At 37.2% G+C, this 17,947-nt stretch overlaps 1 protein-coding gene across 1 annotated transcript in view; it reads left to right on the top strand.

Annotated features, from left to right (window-relative positions):
* The first annotated feature begins 8,057 nt into the window (after positions 1-8,057).
* Malrd1 (MAM and LDL receptor class A domain containing 1) overlaps positions 8,058-17,947 on the top strand; it is a 617,971-nt gene continuing 608,081 nt past the window's right edge. The window contains exon 1 of the mRNA XM_038334493.1: positions 8,058-8,256. Within this exon, the coding sequence (XP_038190421.1) occupies positions 8,058-8,256 (199 nt within the window). The remainder of the gene's footprint in view (positions 8,257-17,947) is intronic.

The raw sequence follows: 17,947 nt of genomic DNA, 5'->3' as shown, positions 1-17,947 counted from the left end.
TCTCTTTTTTCTTGTTTCTTTTATTTCTTATTTATTCATTTTTTCCTTATCATTATTTTTCCACCTTCTCAAACTTCCTTTCTTTTTAAAAGAGGAAAATTTAAAATGAGCTTTATGCATTATGATCCTCTACTGACTTTGTATTGTGAAATGCGAGCGTTCCTATTACATAAAATTGAAATTTCTAATGTAATAAGGTCTTGAAAATTAGCAAAAGTTCTAAAAATATAAAAGCAACACTGAAAACCACATCTTTAGCAATGTTGCTTGTATACACACAAAAGGTAAAATAATTATAGTCTCTAATTAATTTCATTCAGGTAACAATTGAATCAAGTTGTTCAAGCAATTAGAATTTCCCAGAACCTGTGTTCCCAAACGAAGAAACAAGGATGAAAAAGTCACAGCCGTGCCCTGTTTTGCATGTGGACACACAAAATTTAATTACACAGCAGTCATGTGCTAAAGGAGAAATTAGCTCCAAAGTAAATAAGGCCCTTTATTTTCCTCTCTCTCTCTCTCTCTCTCTCTCTCTCTCTCTCTCTCTCTCTTTCTTTTCTTGTTCTTTTTCCTTTTTTTGTTTTTCAAGACAGGGTTTTTCTGTGTAACCTTGGTGCCCATCCTGGAACTTGGTACCCAGCCTGTAGACCAGGCTGGCCTTGAACTCACAGAGATCTGCCTGTCTCTGCCTCCCTAGTGCTGGGATTAAAGGCATGTACCACCACCACCTGGCTCATTTTCTTAATCATGTACATTTAACACATTCTGGATTTTCTTGTTTATTCATTTGTATGTGTGTGTCCTTCCATGTGTCACGTCCACTTGTTCAGGTCAGAACACAACTTGTGGGACCTGACCCTCTCCTCCAGTGTGGATTTTGAGGATAGAACTCAAGTGGTCAGAGGTGGTGGCAAACACCCTTACCTCTGAACCATCATACAAGTCCCACAGGACAGGTTTTGTTGTTTTTGATTGTTTGTTTCATTTTTATTTGTTTTTTTCCTGCTTTTATGGACTCTGGAGATTGAGCTGACAGACTAGTACAGAAATCACCTTTTCTTGCAGTCCCATTTTGTCAGCCTTGGTCTCTACATTCGTCTTTTAAAATTACATTTATTGTGTGTTTAGGGTACTCAGTGAAATATCAGAAGAATAAATGGTGTATTAATCATGAAGTGAGATAACATGCCCATTAGCTCATATAACTTACACATTTGTCATTTGCTGTATGACAGGAGCAGTTAAAATTAGCTAATTCAGAGAGACTTTCTGTCTCTCTTTCTGTCTCTGTCTCTCTATCTCTCTCTTACACACACACACACACACAAACACACACACAAACAAACACACACACAAACAAACACACACACTGTAATTGTTTCTTCAGAAGGTCATTCCATCTTTCTATCAGGCCAACTGCTTCAGGAAGTTAGGGAACATGGTAAGACCAGTGGATTCCATGACCGTCACTGTCACTGTCACACTTTTGTGGTTGTGGAGTGAGTTCCTTGGCCTGAAGCAATACTGAGTGAAATAACATGATGGTAGATAAGGCATTCTGTAGATCCATGGATGGCAATATTGGCAGAAGCATTATCTGCAGGAAAGGCAAATACATAAACAGAATAAGAATCTACTCCAGTAGGGACAAAGCATTGTCCTTTCCTTGGAGGAATTTGTCCAATACAGTCAACCTGCCACCATGTCACTGTCTGGTCACCCCAGGGATGGTGCCATATCTGGGGCTCAGTGTTGGTCTCTGTTGTTGGCATATCTGGCACTCATCAGCAGCTGTAGGCAGGACAGCCTTAGTGATTGGTAGTTCATATGTTCAAGCCCATGCATAACTTCCATCTCAGCCTCCATGGCCACTTAGCTCATTGGTCATTGGACAATGACAGAGATGGCTGGGTGAAGAGGCTGACTCTTTACAGAATAGGTCATCTTATCTACTTGATTATTGAACTCCTCCTCAGTTGAAGTCACCTTTGGATGAGCATTTATGCAGAACACAACTACCTTCACATCCTTCTCCCATTTGAAGAGATCTATGCACATACTTCTTCCCCAGATTTTTCTTACAAATTTTCCAATTGAAATCTTTCGAAGTCCCTGGCAATCCAGTCAATCTACTAGCTCCAGCCTATTTATCATTGAATAATTAAACATCTGGCCATTTTCCTTTCCAGACAAAATACATGATCACATGTCCTGCCTGAAAGTCCTGCCCACTGTGAAGATTTCCCTTCACTGGTATCTTTCAGGGTTGTCCAAGAGGGACTGTCATGCTGCAGCTGTGCACTTCTGGGTGGTGACTAGATATCATTCAGAAACAGTCAATTATCATAGGGCATATATGCCCCACGAGGCAGCTGTAAATGTATCCTTGGCAGCAGCAACCTTGTAACAGGAGTAGAAACCATAGACATTTAGGTAACTTCTTCATTTAACTTGCTTGTACTTTTAGGACCTGTTTGGGCCTAATTGCATATATACCACTTCTATTTGATAATGCTGTGTACATCCTAAATTATGGCTTGATGGGTCAGATAATACCCAACTAATGATTGACAGACCCACTTCTGGTACCAAAATTTGTATTAGTCAGGGTTATCTAGGGGAATAGAACGGATAGAATCTCTTTCTCTCTCTCCCCATTCCCCCCCCACACACACGAATTTTTTTCAGGACCGCCAGCTCCAAAATAAATGCATAAAGACTTAATAATTATAAACTCTCAGCCAATAGATCTGGCTTGTTACTAGCTAACTCTTATATTTTAAAGTTAACCATTTATATTAATCTGTATTCTGCCACATGGCATTCCCCCTCCCCTTTTTTTTATCTTGTACCACTTCCTGTTTCCTCTCTATGTCTGGCTAACGATTCATCTGATACTTCCCGTCTTCTTTCCAGGGTCCTTAGTCTACTTTTTCCTTCCTAACCTTATTCTGTAAAGCTATTGACCAGTCAGCTTCTTTATTAAACCAACCATAGCAACATATATATACACAGTATAAAGTAATATTTTACATTTCCCAATTTTTGTCTAATTAGAAAGGAAGGTTTTAAATTTAACATAGTAAAATTATATATAACAAAACAGTTATTAAGTAAGAATTACACTTATCATATCTAGTCCATTTATATTTGGCAAATTTAGAGAAAATACTATTTATCTTATTTTTGTGAGTCTAAAGTTTTATACCTAATTTTCCTTTTTTATAGTAACTAAAGAAATCTTTATATCTAGCTATTTAGTCTTTAGCTGTATCAAAGACCCCAGAACCAGAAAAGTGAAATGTTACCTAATGACAGAGACATCTGCCTGCCTGAATAGTTAACAGTTAACTACAGGTCTAGTATATCTGACAGACTTTTCTGAGAATTAAGAAATTTTAAGGACTCTCCTACCTTGTCTTGGCTAAGTCTGGCGGTTGCTTTTTTTTTTTTTGTATCCTGCTGTTCCAGTTTGAACAGTATACTGTCAGCAATCTAGGCAAGAGCAGATTTTTGCCCAAATGGCTAGCTTTTGTCATAAAGAAAGCAAACACCATATAGAGGTTCTTTAATGCCCACCATCTTTTCTGAAATAAATTGGTGCTGCCAAGAGCAGACATGACTCACTGTCAAGAAAAACTTTGTTATTAAAACCTTTAAATACTATATTCTGTAGGTCTTTGAAGCATTTGAAGACCACTTACCTATCTAAATATATCTTTTATGAACTTCAAAACATACCTAACATGACTATAGATTTTACTATTATAGATGATTAACTATTAATCTATATGTCTTAACTACATGCCACATTTTTAAATGAGCTGCATAAACACAATACCCCAAACAAAAGTAGAAACATACATGCAGTATAACAAAATTAATATTAAATTTGTACCAATAAATCAAAATCCATACAGATGTAAAATATTTTGAAATTAATGGTGATGAAAGTAGATTTTAAAATACCTACCCTTTTATCTCATCATTTCTATGCAAATATCCCCCTTTTTTCCATTAGAAAAAGATGTTTGTTTTTAACTCCTTTGTCTAGGTTTTTTGTTTTCATAACACTTAAGTATTGAGCTCCAACAGAATTCCAGGCTTCTGCTATTTGCTGCAATTGGATGAGCCCAGAAGATACTGTTATACGTGAAATAATTCAGAGTAAGAAAGAAAGATGTTGTGTGATAGTTCATATATGGACTCTAAAATTTTAAAAGTTCACATAAAGAAAAATAGGGAATAAATCATGGTTACCAAAAGAGAATGAAAATGAGATTTAGGCAGATAAGTAGGATGAGCAAGTTAAGAGTTCTAGTGTATAACTTGTTTAATTCTTATAAGCTAATTGAGAGAATCAGTTATGGATACACTGACTGTCCTAGACAGAGGGATGTTACAGTAAATGAGTATTGAAGGTTGTGTGACTAACTAGAAATGAAACTTCTTCCACTCTTAGAAAATTGTTTAAAACACTTTGTTATTTTTTTAACATTCATCAAACTGATTTACTTTTTACTAAATCTACTGATTTTTTTAATTTATTTTTTTAAAATTTCTGCCTCCTCCCCGCCTCCCATTTACCTCCCCCTCCCCACATCTACTCCCCCTCCTTCTCCAGTCTGAAGAGTAGTAAGGCTTCCTTGCCCTGTGGGAAGTCCAACGTCCTCCCCTCTCCATCCAGGTCTAGGAAGGTGAGCATCCAAACAGGCTAGGCCTCCCCAAAGCCAGTATGTGTAGTAGGATCAAAATCCAGTGCCATTGTCCTTGGCTTCTCAGCTGCCCTCAATGTCCACCATGTTCAGGGAGTCTGGTTTTATCCTGTGCTTTTTCAGTTCCAGTCCAGCTGGCCTTGGTGAGGTCCAACTAGATCAGCCCCATCATCTCGGTGGGTGGGCGCACCCCTCGTGGTCCTGACTTCCTTGCTCATGATCTCCCTCCTTTTGCTCCCCATTTGGACCTTGGGAGCTCAGTCCGGTGCTCCAATGTGGGGCTCTGTCTCCATCTCCATCCATCGCCAGATGAAGGTTCTATGGTGATATGTAAGATATTCATCAGTATGGCAATAGTATCTGGCCCTTTCTGGCTCCTTTCCTCAGCTGCCCGAGGATCTAGCTGGGGGCATCTTCCTGGTCACCTGGGAACCCTTCTAGAGTCAAGTCTCTGCCAACCCTAGAATGGCTCCCTTAATTAAGATATATATTTCCCTGTTCCCACATCCACTCTTCCTATATCCCATGGAATATATACATATTTGAATACTACTCAGCGGTAAAAAACAATGACATCTTGAATTTTGCATGCAAATGGATGGAAATAGAAAACACCATCCTGAGTGAGGTAAGCCAGGCCCAAAAAGATGAACATGGGATGTACTCACTCATAATTGGTTTCTAGCCATAAATAAAGGACATTGAGCCTATAATTCATGATCCTAGAGAAGCTAAATAAGAAGGTGAATCCAAAGAAAAACATATTGTTATCCTCCTGGATATTGGAAGTAGACAAGATTGCCGGGCAAAAATTGGGAACTTGGGGGTGGGGTGGGATGGGGGTAAGGGAGGATGGGGAGAGAAAAGCAGGAAGGGGAGGATGGGGAGAGCACTTTGTTATTTTTTTAAAAAAAAATCCCTTTATTAGTTTCTATTGCTGTGACAAAATACATGACTAAAATTACTTAGGAGGATAAAAGACTTGTTTTGACTCCTATATTCAGACCATTACATTGGTGAAGGAGTAGATGAGCAGCTCACCTCATGGTAGCAGGTACATGTGGAGGAGGCTGTTTATATCAGAGCAGGCCAGGAAGCCATGAGAAAGGTAGGAACCAAGGGATAGGTATAGTTTTCAAGTGCATGCCCCTAGTGACCTACTTCTTCCAGGTAGGTTCCACTTTCTAAAATTTCCATAGACTTCCAAAATAGTGCCAACAGCTGGAGGAACAAGAGTTGAAAACATGAGCATATGGGGACATTTCAAATTCAGCCCTCAATAATCATATAAGCCAAGAAGTCAATAATAGATATTAACTTGAAGAGACAAAGGGAACTAGAGTTTTGAGACATGTTCTGAAATCTGCAACAGAGTATAAGAAAGGAGGGCACACATTGCACCAGACACATCAAGGACTTTACTATTTTATTTATTTTAGAGGAAAATAAGTAGTAATAAATATATTTGAATTTTAGAGTTGATATTGTGCTTAAAGAATAGAAGATGAGTTATAAGGATATTTGGAATGACAGAAATGAGAACTGATAGTCTCCAACTTGCACATAGAAGACACATTTGATTATTGAGATAAAATGGGTGATAATAACCCAGGAACAGTGGAGAGTTCAGTAGACAGTTTCAAAGGAACCATTCGTTGAAATATGAAACACAGTAGCAGCTGGTTGATTCAGTTATTGACACAATTATATACATCAATTTGTGTGTATGTGTGTGTGTGTGTATGTGTGTATGTGTGTATGTGTGCTATACACAGGAAAAAGAGTCTCTCAGGATCGCAGGTATTGATTTACAAGACAACAGTAAACAGATACTTCCTGATGTTATAGATGTGAATAGAAAGCTGAGAAGAACGTACAAATGGATCAGAAAATGAGACACTAGAAATCTCTAAAGATAATCAGTATTTAAAAGAGGAACAGAAAAGAGCCATAAAGAATGTATTTATCATTATTCATTCATCATATATAAAATTAAAAGGAGAAATATTTCTGAAGAAGGTTTAAAGACTGTAGAGTGTGTTAAGAGTTTACTGACAAGACACAAAGAGGGATTGCCTTCCTTTGAGAGTCTTAAATGATCACACTGCGAATGTACAATGCTCTTTGCCCACAATACAGGGTAAGTTTACTTTGTTGACAAGAATAAAAATGTGCACAGGCTTATTCCCTACCCTTAAACCTGGGCCTTCCCATTCTACATTTTGTAGTTGCTTCCTGCTGGCTTAGGGGTTAGCTTGGTCTTTTGCAGTTACATTGCAGAAACTTAAAAATAAAGTAGTAGTTGAAAACAACACTATGAGCCAGGCATGGGGCCATATATCTCTAAATCCCACAATTAGGAGACAGAGGCAGGCTAGTCAGTTTAAGGCTAAACTTGGCAGCATAATTAGTTCAAAGCTAATTCCTTTTAAATGAGATGATTTCCTTTGGACCCTGCCAATGAACAAGGAAGGTTAAGAATCCCAGGAAATTATGTGTAAAGACCAATTTAAATAGTGAACTTCATAAAAATGTTAATGACCCCTCCTGGTAGTCTCTATTTAATGTCTCTGTATCTGCTACTTCAGTATGATGTTAATTTTGATTGTGCATCTCAAGTCACACGCTTTATTGTTAAATAAACCAGTTATTGTTAAAAACCATTTAAAGTGTATGGACAGGTGAGCATTCTTGTCTGTATTTTTTCCTATACTTGTACCATATTCTTAGTAGTTGGGAGTCAGAGGCAGTAGGATTGCAAATGCACGGCCAACTTAGGCTGCAAAGGGAGAACATCTTTCGAAAAACACAAAGCAAAATCAAAACAGAAAGACTGGTGGTAGAACATGTGTTAATATGCTTGGGCAAGGCACTGCGTTGTTTGTAACCTGCAAAAGAAAATAAGCATTTCATTCAGCAATTCTAATGATCTGGTCTGATAATAGTGCCCTAATTTTATATGAAAGAGGTTAAATGATATAAAAATGAAGGCCGAAAATTTTTATGAAGTTCACAACTTTCTTATAGTCCCCCCGATTGTGTATTTGCTCTTTGTTAAGTTTTTCTTTCAGTAGATAACAAGATCATAAAACTCTACACAGGGTTATAAACAGCCACGGTCACCTAGCTTTAGTGGTGTAGTTACTTAAGTTAAATATTTTCCAAAGTCCTTCCCCTGAAAGAGCGAGTTACTGCCAGGGAAGGCATCTGCTCAGAATTGTATTAGAGATTCAGAGTTACACTCACAGGAAACAAATCTGGAAAAGAGAGAGAGAAAAGAAAGCTTCCAGTTATGAGCTGTCATCTTGAACGTGACTGACTCTGCATCTCTAACACCAAGGGATGTTCCTGTTCCAGGCTGTCCTGTTGGTGTTCCCAATGAAAGGACCTTTTTGTTTCCTTTGGACTGCCTGTCTTTTCATTTCTCCACTATGTCAGCGAGGAGCCCAAGCCTTTTTGTGCAGTAATGGAGTCTCTTTGCCTTCTGATCATGTGTGTGACTTCACAGACCATTGTGGGGACAACAGTGATGAGCGGCAATGTAAGTGTCACCTATCCTTCCCCCAAGTCCTGTTCCTTGTCTCTTCTTACACAGAGCCTCCTGAGGAGTCATGAGCTCCAGCTAGGTTCCTATGCAAGTATGCTCTTATTTCAGAAGTACTAATAAATAAGATTTCTGTATAAAATTGTTATAATATCACATCTCTACAATTTTAATTAGATGGAAAGCATATTAAAATAGCTTTTGTATTTATAAAGAAGTAGTAAACAGAAATTTAGCTTTAGTGTTTGACTAGTGAAGCACAATTTCAAAGAAACTCATTAGTTCAGTTGCAAAATGCTAGGATGAAAATTATGAGCTAAAGTCTAGATTTAATATGGAAAGTAATTTTAGTTTGGATGAGAGATTTTATTTTCACTTATGGGACACTACTGCCAAATGACTTAATATGCATAGCAGAATGTCAGCTTACATATTTTACTACAGAACAGTTGAGACTATGGCGGGCATTAAAGTCTGGGGTGAGCTATTTGTTGATTGTGTGAAGTTGAATCATTGTTTTATTATTAATGGTTTTAAGATGAGAGAATGCCCTAAACGGGTGGGCACCATTGTTTACTGGAATAGTGTTAATGACAGGAAGTAACTTATCGGAGGAGGATGCAGAGGGTAACATGTATGCCTCTGGTGTTTCCACTACAATATACAATCTTGAAGGTACACCGTACAGTGCACGTGGAGACTGGTTCCATTCTTTTATACAATCTCCTTTTGCAAATGATGTTTTTACAAAATTGTGACAGTTTTGTTGTTGGTCATACAACCGTTGATGCAATTATCAGAATCACAGATTTTTATTATTGCCCATTACATAATTCAAATTTCCATTTTCTAATTTTATTCTGCTTAAGTGGCAGTCAGTGCTTATAGAATTTATTGCTTTCTTTTGGGAATAAGCATCTCTATATTTCTTCTTATAGTTACCTTCCTTTTACATAGTTGGTCATAATTACATCAAAAAATAAAAAAAAGATTACTGTACAGTTTTTCTACTGAAGAAGAAGAGGTGATGATTTTTCTCCTAGTTTGGGATTTTCATCTGATCGTATCTAGTAACTATTAAACACAGAGAGCAACCAAAGACAAGGATCCATTTGTATCTGTCCAATTTTCCCAGTGAGGCTAAATATGGATATGCCGCCCAATGCTCAGGTCTGTCTGCAGAGCTCTTCTTGCCCTCAGTGGGTAGCAGAGAGGAACCACTCTGTTGGCTTGACAGGAAGTGCAATGTCCCTCTATGATTAATCTCGCTGAAGCTTTCCTTAGTCCTGGTGCCGGGATATCATGGATGGTCTTGCTTTGGGGGAAAAGTTAATGTGGGAGAAAGAGGGAGAATGCTCCTGAGTTAGAAAAGCCTCTGCTGTATCAAAAGTTTTAATAAGCCAGTCTCTGAGAAAGGCAGTCATGGGTCTGTCAAGTAAATTCATTTCATTTTAAATGTTTAAATTGGGAAGTTGCCCTTTGGCTTTTTTGCTTTTTATTGTCATTTTCTGCAAACTTTCTGCTTTGATATTTTATTTAAAATTGGACAAGAACCTGGAGATAAAAGTGAGAGACATTTTAAAATGTTAGGTATTTTTTTTTTTTTTACACAAGTCTAGGGGAAGAATATTGTAAAGGGATGATGGATAAACAATTTCACTCACAAAAAACTTGTGATGCTAAGCTTAGTTTGGCTTAACAAATTACCTTTATAGTGATGGTATGGTAGCTATGTTGAAATAAATATCAGTGTATGCCTCCTTTAACATCCAATTTATATGACCTTTAAAAAAATAGATCGGCATGTAAGCCTTTGAGACTTTTCTTAATAAAACTGGAGGAACTGAAGTAGAATATCACTCACCACTGATGGCATTCATATGTTTTGAAAATATTCTTGTTCTCATTTTACTTCATAGACATATTTAAACAATTTAAATTGTTTCAAAATTTCATAGATAAATATATGGTACTTTCATTATTTCTCATTAGGTATGTGTATTTAAGGCTGCCTGCTTGGGGGGTGGGAAACTATCAGAAACCTGGAAAAAATTGATTCTCCCTCTTTTAGTAGTGATGAGCTGTTGTAGTTCATCACCTAGGGTTGGGGCCTTGTGAATTTCCCTCTCTATATGCTAACATGGTCACTGGTGTGGTCTTGTGAGGTCTAGTGAAAGCAATCACATTGTTGAGTGTTCATGGGTGTAGCATCTCACTGTGTTTTGACAGCAATGTTATATGTATATAGTAGAATATGATTATATCAGTAATTTGGCATATCTAATTGCTTCTTTTATTTTTGTAATAAAACACTTAATTTGCTCTTTCTGTTATTAATTGCAATCATCTTACCATGCAGTAGATCTAAAATTTACTCCTTCTCTATCTGAAATTTATACCATTTGAGTAATAACATCCCATCCTAGCCCCACGTTCTAGTAATGCCATTCTGCTCTCAGAGTTCAAGATGTTTAGATTCCATATATAAGTGAGACCCTGAGATATTTCTTCTCCTATGGCTAGCATAATTCAGTTAGCACAATCTTAAGCTTAATTCTAGCTTAAGAATGCTGTTGCAAATGACATAAATTTCTTTTGTAAGTCTGAATAGAGTTTCATAGTGTATGCATCATATATTCTTCATCCATTAGGTGTTTATTTGACTAATGTGCAATAATAGTGAGATGGGAACATTCTTTTCACACATTAATTTAAATTATTTATATACATACATGAGTGGCATTTCCAAACTATATGGTCATTGTATGTTTAGTTTTATAGTAAATTTTAATTTTAATGATGGTTGTACTAATTTGCATTCCCCTCAGAAATGTATATATTTCCCTTTTTCTTCCTGTTTGTGCTAATACTTCTCTTTTATCTGTTTATTTCTTTTCTATGGTAAATAAGAACTGAACCATGGGAATGACAGACAAGCACTCTATCACTGAGTTACACCCCTAGCCCCTTTCTATATTTTAGTTTTGAGAAAGGATCTCCCTCCATTGTCTAGGCTGACCTTGAGCTTGTGATCCTTCAGCCTCAACCTCTTCCTTAGCACCTAGAATTACAGACCTGCAGTACTAAGCTGGCTCCTTTATCCTGTCCTTTCATAACAACCAATCCCAACAGGCATGAAATAGCATCCCTCTGTAATCTTATTTTGCCTTTACTTGTGTATGTGTAGGGCTTCGCTGAGTGAGAAATGTCTCTTTAGGTCCTTTGCCAATTTTCAAATTGCATTGCTCTATTGCTGTTGAGTTATTTGAGTTCCTCGGTTATATTGGATATTCTTTTTACATGTCATGTGATGGGCACCTTTTATTCCCACTGTGAAGATTGTTTCTTCACTTTATTAATTGCTTCATTTGCTGTGTAGAAACTTTTTAGTTTGAAGCCATCCTTTCTGTACATGATTGCTTCTGTTGTTTGTGCCATGGGAGTCATATCCCCACAAATTGTCTCCTATCATCTCTTTCGTGTCTTACTTCTCCTAATTTGGGGTTGTTTTGTTGTTCTTTCCTTTTATCTCCTTGATATACAATGGTAGATTATTTACTTGAAATCAATAGTGTGTGTGTACATGTGAATGCATGTCTGTGCCATAGTGCTTGTAATGTGTATATGCATGGGTGTCAAGGTCAGAGGTTGATGCCAGGTGTCTTTCTCAATTTTCTACATCCTATTTTTTGAGATTGTAATTCTCTCTGGATCTGAAACTCACCACTTGGCTAGGCTGACTGGCCAGTGAGCACCAGAGACCCTACTGTGTCGTCTAGAGCTGGGACTGTAAGCATCATTGCTGTTTCTGGCTTTTATTCTGGCACTGGGGATCTGATACAGATCTCCATACCTGCACAGCAAGGGCTTTATCCATCGAGCCATCTCTCCAGCTGCAGATCTTGGATATTTTTAAGCAGTCTCAATTTTCAAATATTTATGAAATTTCCAAGATCCTTCTTTCTGTTGATTTCAAGATCTATGCTATTATGGCTTAAAAAGACACTTGAACTGATTTTCATAAATTTAAGTTTAATAACATTTATTTTATAACATAACGTAGGAGCTGAGAGCTTTTTTTGTATGTACTTGACAAGTTTCATAATACAGTGCCTTTACATTGATGCTTGAGAATATAGGAAAATGCCAGCTCTACCAGCTGGAAGATGGGGAGAGGTTTTTACTATTGAGTCTTGCTCGGGATTCTGCTAGTGGGTGGTCTGACTTTGTCATATTGAGCTCGGCCACTGCCTGTTCACTAATGTTAAATGGAACTGACCCAGTAGGACTCCCAGGCTGGATTCCGTCTCATGCAACAATACCAATTGGGTTCTGTTATAGCCTATGGTAGATCAGAATTTTAAGTTATTTTCCCATTTGGACAAGAATATGCTTTGTAATTTGTCACTGAGCAAAGAAAGCTCTGTATTGGGCAGTGAATATGAGCAAGACTTCAGGGTTACTGCTTAGCCACTTGGGTAAGGTAAGTTTAGATAATGTTGTTCCAATTTGTTTATTTTTGTTTTTTATTCTATTTTTGAGATTAAAATATAATCAAATTATTTCCCCCTTTCCTTTCATCCCTCCAAACTATTTTATATACCCCATTTTACTCTCTTATAAATGAATGGACTTTTTCATTAATTGATGTTATGTGCATGTATGTATATGTATTGTTATATATGTTATATATGAATATTGTTATATTCATAAATATAATGGATCCATCCATATTTAGGGTTAGATATGCTCTTGCCTTTAGGTCTGTGGTAAACTTATTCAGAACACCAAGATTTGGAGCAGTCATGTTGCTAACTGACTGGGATGGGAAAGAGAGAGAGAGTCTCAGATACTTGTCCACTTATGCTGGGCTTTTGATCTTGGGATGCCTTAGGGAAAGGATGGGACTGGGCAAGAAACATGACTGGGAACTCAAGTCTAGCAGACACACAGACTTGCTACCTGCAGACTCGGACAGCGGTGAGACTTTGCAACATGGTGCCTTTGTTGGGTGAAAGGTGAGCAGTCTCCAGATTTGCATGCTGCTTACTGAGGGCACCACCACTGTTCCTTAGTACCTAATTGATGCTTGGCGATCTAGTTGAGAAGATGTTCCATTGCTCCCCATGTAGTAAGACAAGAAAGATCCTTCCATGAAAGGTACTAAAAGGCTGGGAAAGTTAGTTTCACAGCCTCCTTAGCTCTGCGGGAACCTTCGGTTGCAGTGCTGGGCTGGCCTGGGTAACGGGTAACAGAGAGGGGAACCACTCCTCTTACCCTGCAAACGTGGGATTTCTCAGTTGGAGATTTGAAAACGGTATCCCCAACATCATTTATGTTTTATTTCTGGATAGTTACTAAAAGAATGCTGTGATGAAAGTTGGAGTTTGATGTTGCCTCGTCTACCACCTGTCAACACTTCGACGCATTCTTTTCCCTTCTATGTTACCTGGTTTATTTCTTTTAACGGCAGGTCCATGCAAATACACACAAAAATGCTATAGTTTCTTTACTAGCATTTGCTCGAAGTTATTTCCTGTACAAAGACTTTAGTTTGCTTGCTTTTTCTTAGCAATAAATTCCATGGAATTATTTTATTGCTATAACATACATCTAACACAACCAGAAGCTAATAATAGAGTGGATTATTAATGGGGAGTGGAGATATGGCCTTTGCAATGGGCTCCTCTCACTGTAAATTTTCAGTTAACATAAAGTTCAGGTGGTATCTTTATATATCTGCAGGTGACATTAATATATTCTATACACACAGTCATCTTTAGTTGCATTTTATGATTCAAAATTGAAAGACGTATTCAGTTCATCAGGCATTTTATTTTTATTTCCTACTATGGTATTATGCTAAGAGCATTTCTATCCATGTAAGTATTTTTGGAGTAGGAATTTATTTTCATATTTATAATTTAACATGAACTGTCATTATATTTTGAGGTTATAAGTGATGCTTTTTGCATATTTTGCATCAAGGAGAAAGTTTTTCAAAACATAATTACTGTGCAAAATTATAAATGTATATGCAAAAAGTAGAATTTGTCTTAGAAGTGCAATTTTAAATCTAAGAGGTTTAACCAGATAAGGTTAAGTATCAAAGTGTTTCTTCAATAGGATCAGAGCTAACTACTTTTAAGACTAATTGATTCCTTGAAATGCTGCAGAAACAGATGAAATGTGAGGTGTTGTGTGGAATTTCCTTTGCTATTGCTTCAAAACAAAGTGTTCCATGAAGCAGCTAACAGAACTATTTAACAGTTCAGCTGGCCCTGGTGACATGTCTTAATCTGTGAGCATGCTGCAATGCACACATAGACTGGGTGACTTAAATAACAGATACTTATTTCTCAGACCTGGAGCTGGGAAAGCTATATGGAGGTGTTGGGTTCACTGTGAAATGAGGATATTCTTCCTTCTTTGTACATGGTTGTTGGATCTACATAGACAAATTTCTAACATCTCTCCTTGCTAGAGCACTGATTGTGTAATAAGGATTCTTTCTGTCAATCACTTCCCATAATTTCTGCTTCCACAAGCCAGTGCTTTTAAGATCCAGCCCCTCAGTTTGAGGTGGAAGGCAGACAAAAGTGCAAAAAACAGCAACATTACATAACTAAACCATATAATATTAAGCACTGGAGGCTTGTGTGAAGCAAATTAGAAAAATTATATTGTTTTCAGAGTCTTCTGAATGGTTTGCTTCAGTCACATGACCACGGTACATTTTCATGGAATCAATTTATATGTTAATTACATTCTAGTACAAAATTCAACAGAAGGAAATTTGGGAACATGTCAAAGTATCGTCCAAGGTCACCTAGAAAATGACTAATAACAGCTAGGAAGGCAATAAGCAAAAAGACTAATGGGAAATGCACTTTGTGTTATTGATGGAAAATATTTTCTTGAATAGGCTTATAGCAATACATTCTGTAAATTACTCTGATATTATGGAAATCAATATTTAGAAATATGATTGTTAGAAATAATAAGAAGGGGATGTGAGATAATTGAATGGGTTAAGCAGTGGCCACTAAGCCTGGTGGCCAGAGCCCAATTCTGGGGCTCATATTGTGGAACCCGAGAACTGGCTTTGGCAAGTTACCCATGGATCTCTATACACATGCTATGGCAAGCACATGCCCACATATACGCACACAGGTAAGTAAATTTATCTTTACAAAATTTAAAGAACTAGAAATCATGTCTGTAATATACTTAACCCAGAATGGTGGCATCCCAGATGAGCCGAGAAATTGTGATAATTAATAATTCTAGCTGATATATGCTGGGTACTTAGAAATGACAAGCACCTCTAAGCACTATCCTCCCAGGAATTGTATCCAAATAGTAGGAGGTACTATGTTTCCAATTTTGCAGATTGAAAAAGGCAGCTCAATAAGGAAAAATAAAACACCAAAACACACAGAGCTTTTCAATTTACACAAAACTCTGATTCTGCAGTCTCTGTCACTAAATACTGTCCAACACTGACTGCAGACTGCATGGAGGTCACAGATGTGTATGGGACTATTTTGTGACATTGATTTGATTTGTTCTATTTATAAAATATTTCTAAAGTTGAAACACTTTTTCTTCTTTGAATGATACTTTTGTAATATTATCAAAAATTACAAAAATATCCATACTTTCCCAATAGTGATTTCACTTTTAGCAATTTTTTATAAGAAGCAAACAAGTTTATATAAATATTATTCACCTCGCAACATTATCAATTATGATAAAGGTGTAGATAACCTACTGTTATATTCAGTTAATGTTTAAATAAATCATGGGATATCTATGCTGTAGTAATTTGTCCAAAAATTTGCCAATTTTTGTGTTATTTAAAATGAGAGAATGTACATGTTATATAATTACTAAAGAATTATAATCAATAAGTATACCCAAAATATGGAATATCGCTGCATGGAAAGAGTATGTGGAAATGTCTGTACACTGGGATTACATTTAATCTTTCCTTTTTTCTATATTTATGTTTCTAAAACACATTCTTATAATCATAATAAGACAGTATTTTTAGATTATTGAAGAAACAGCATTTTTATTAGTATTGTCTTTACTAAAAATGAGAACAAAGCATTGTTAGGCACATTGGCCCAATTACAGAATTTCTATTCTCATAAGTTTCTATTTGTTTTCCTCAAAAATACAAAAAAAGATGTTTGGGTTTTTTTGATGTTTGGTTTTCCTTCTTGTTGAAGTGTCTATGTGGAAGTCAGCATTTAAAAGCATAGAATTTGGTGGTAAGGTAGTGTGTGTGACAGTTTTCTAGAAGAGGAGTCAGTGTAAGAGGAAACACATTAGCGTAACAGATGCACATCCTGCCTTGTACATTCCTGCCTACACTTAGGACCTGGCACTCATCCTTTGCCACACCTGCACACATGGGTGAAAAGAAGTCTGTATTTCCCACTTTATTGGAGTAGAATGCCAGGACTCTATCTTTGTGTGCTACTGCTCAAGGCTACCATGCCTGTGTGTATCTCTGAGCAGTGACCACAGTCAAAAGTTTCTTCTGTGCTCGTGCTTATCTATGGGCCTGAGCTCAACTCCCTCTTGACTCCTGTCTGAACTACATGTGACTTGCTCATCACACAGCCAACATGGTTCCCTATGTGGTTCCTAAAGACCAAGTCTTTTGTCTTCTCAAGCCTGAACCTCCAGTGTACCTCCTTCATTCCTGTTCCCATATCTCCTGGCTTTGCTTCAAATTGTGATTTTTTTCCTCAAATATAATCATATGGCATTAAGTCTACACCTGCATCCTCCAGACCTCCCTTTGTTATTATCAGACTCAAACAATTTTCATGTAGTCATATTTGAAAAATCCCCAATTCTTCTTACATTTCTACTATGATTGATGATCTAACTTTTTCAGAGACAATGGCCAGAGCGAGAGATACTAGGAGATGAAAAGAATCAAAAGATACCTATTAAGTTTTCAAGATTTACTGCTAAAATCAGCTTCCTTTAATATTTTTAGAGACTTTGTCTTGTGAGACTCAGATGATGGGAAGAAAGATAAGATTCCATCTTCAGTGTCTTCAGATGGGTCATGCACAATACAAACCTAGGTCTGACCATGTGCATAATGGGATAAAGAGATTTAGGGAGAGAAGACCCAGTAGATCCGAACGATAAGCTTTGAGGGCCTGCAAAATCATTTGATGAAAAAATCATTAGTTTTAAAGTTTTTTATTTTTATTTTATGTGCGTAGGAGGTTTACATTATATGCATGTACATATTTGCACCACATGAATGCTTGTTGCCAACAGAATCCTAAAGAGGACATCAAAGTCCTTGGAACTAGAGAGTTACATAGGGCTGTGAGCTACCACCTTGGTGCTGGGAAGTGAACCTGGGTCCTCTGCAAAAAGAGCAAGTACTTTGAACCCTGAGTGTCATTTCTCCAACCACAGTCTCTCTCTCTCTCTCTCTCTCTCTCTCTCTCTCACACACACACACACACACACACACACACACACACACATACAGAGCGGGGGAGATGGAGAAAGAGGGAGAGAAAGTGGGAGGGAGAGAGAGAGAGAGAGAGAGAGAGAGAGAGAGAGAGAGAGAGAGAGAGAGAGAGAGAGAGAGAGAGAGAGAGAGACTAAGTCTGTAATTCTTCTATCCAGCACAATTATAACCATG

Source organism: Arvicola amphibius, chromosome 6 (genome assembly GCF_903992535.2).
Source record: "Arvicola amphibius chromosome 6, mArvAmp1.2, whole genome shotgun sequence".
NCBI classification, from domain to species: domain Eukaryota; kingdom Metazoa; phylum Chordata; class Mammalia; order Rodentia; family Cricetidae; genus Arvicola; species Arvicola amphibius.
Note: the sequence above shows the minus strand (reverse complement) of the source record. Positions and strands in the feature narration are given on the sequence as shown.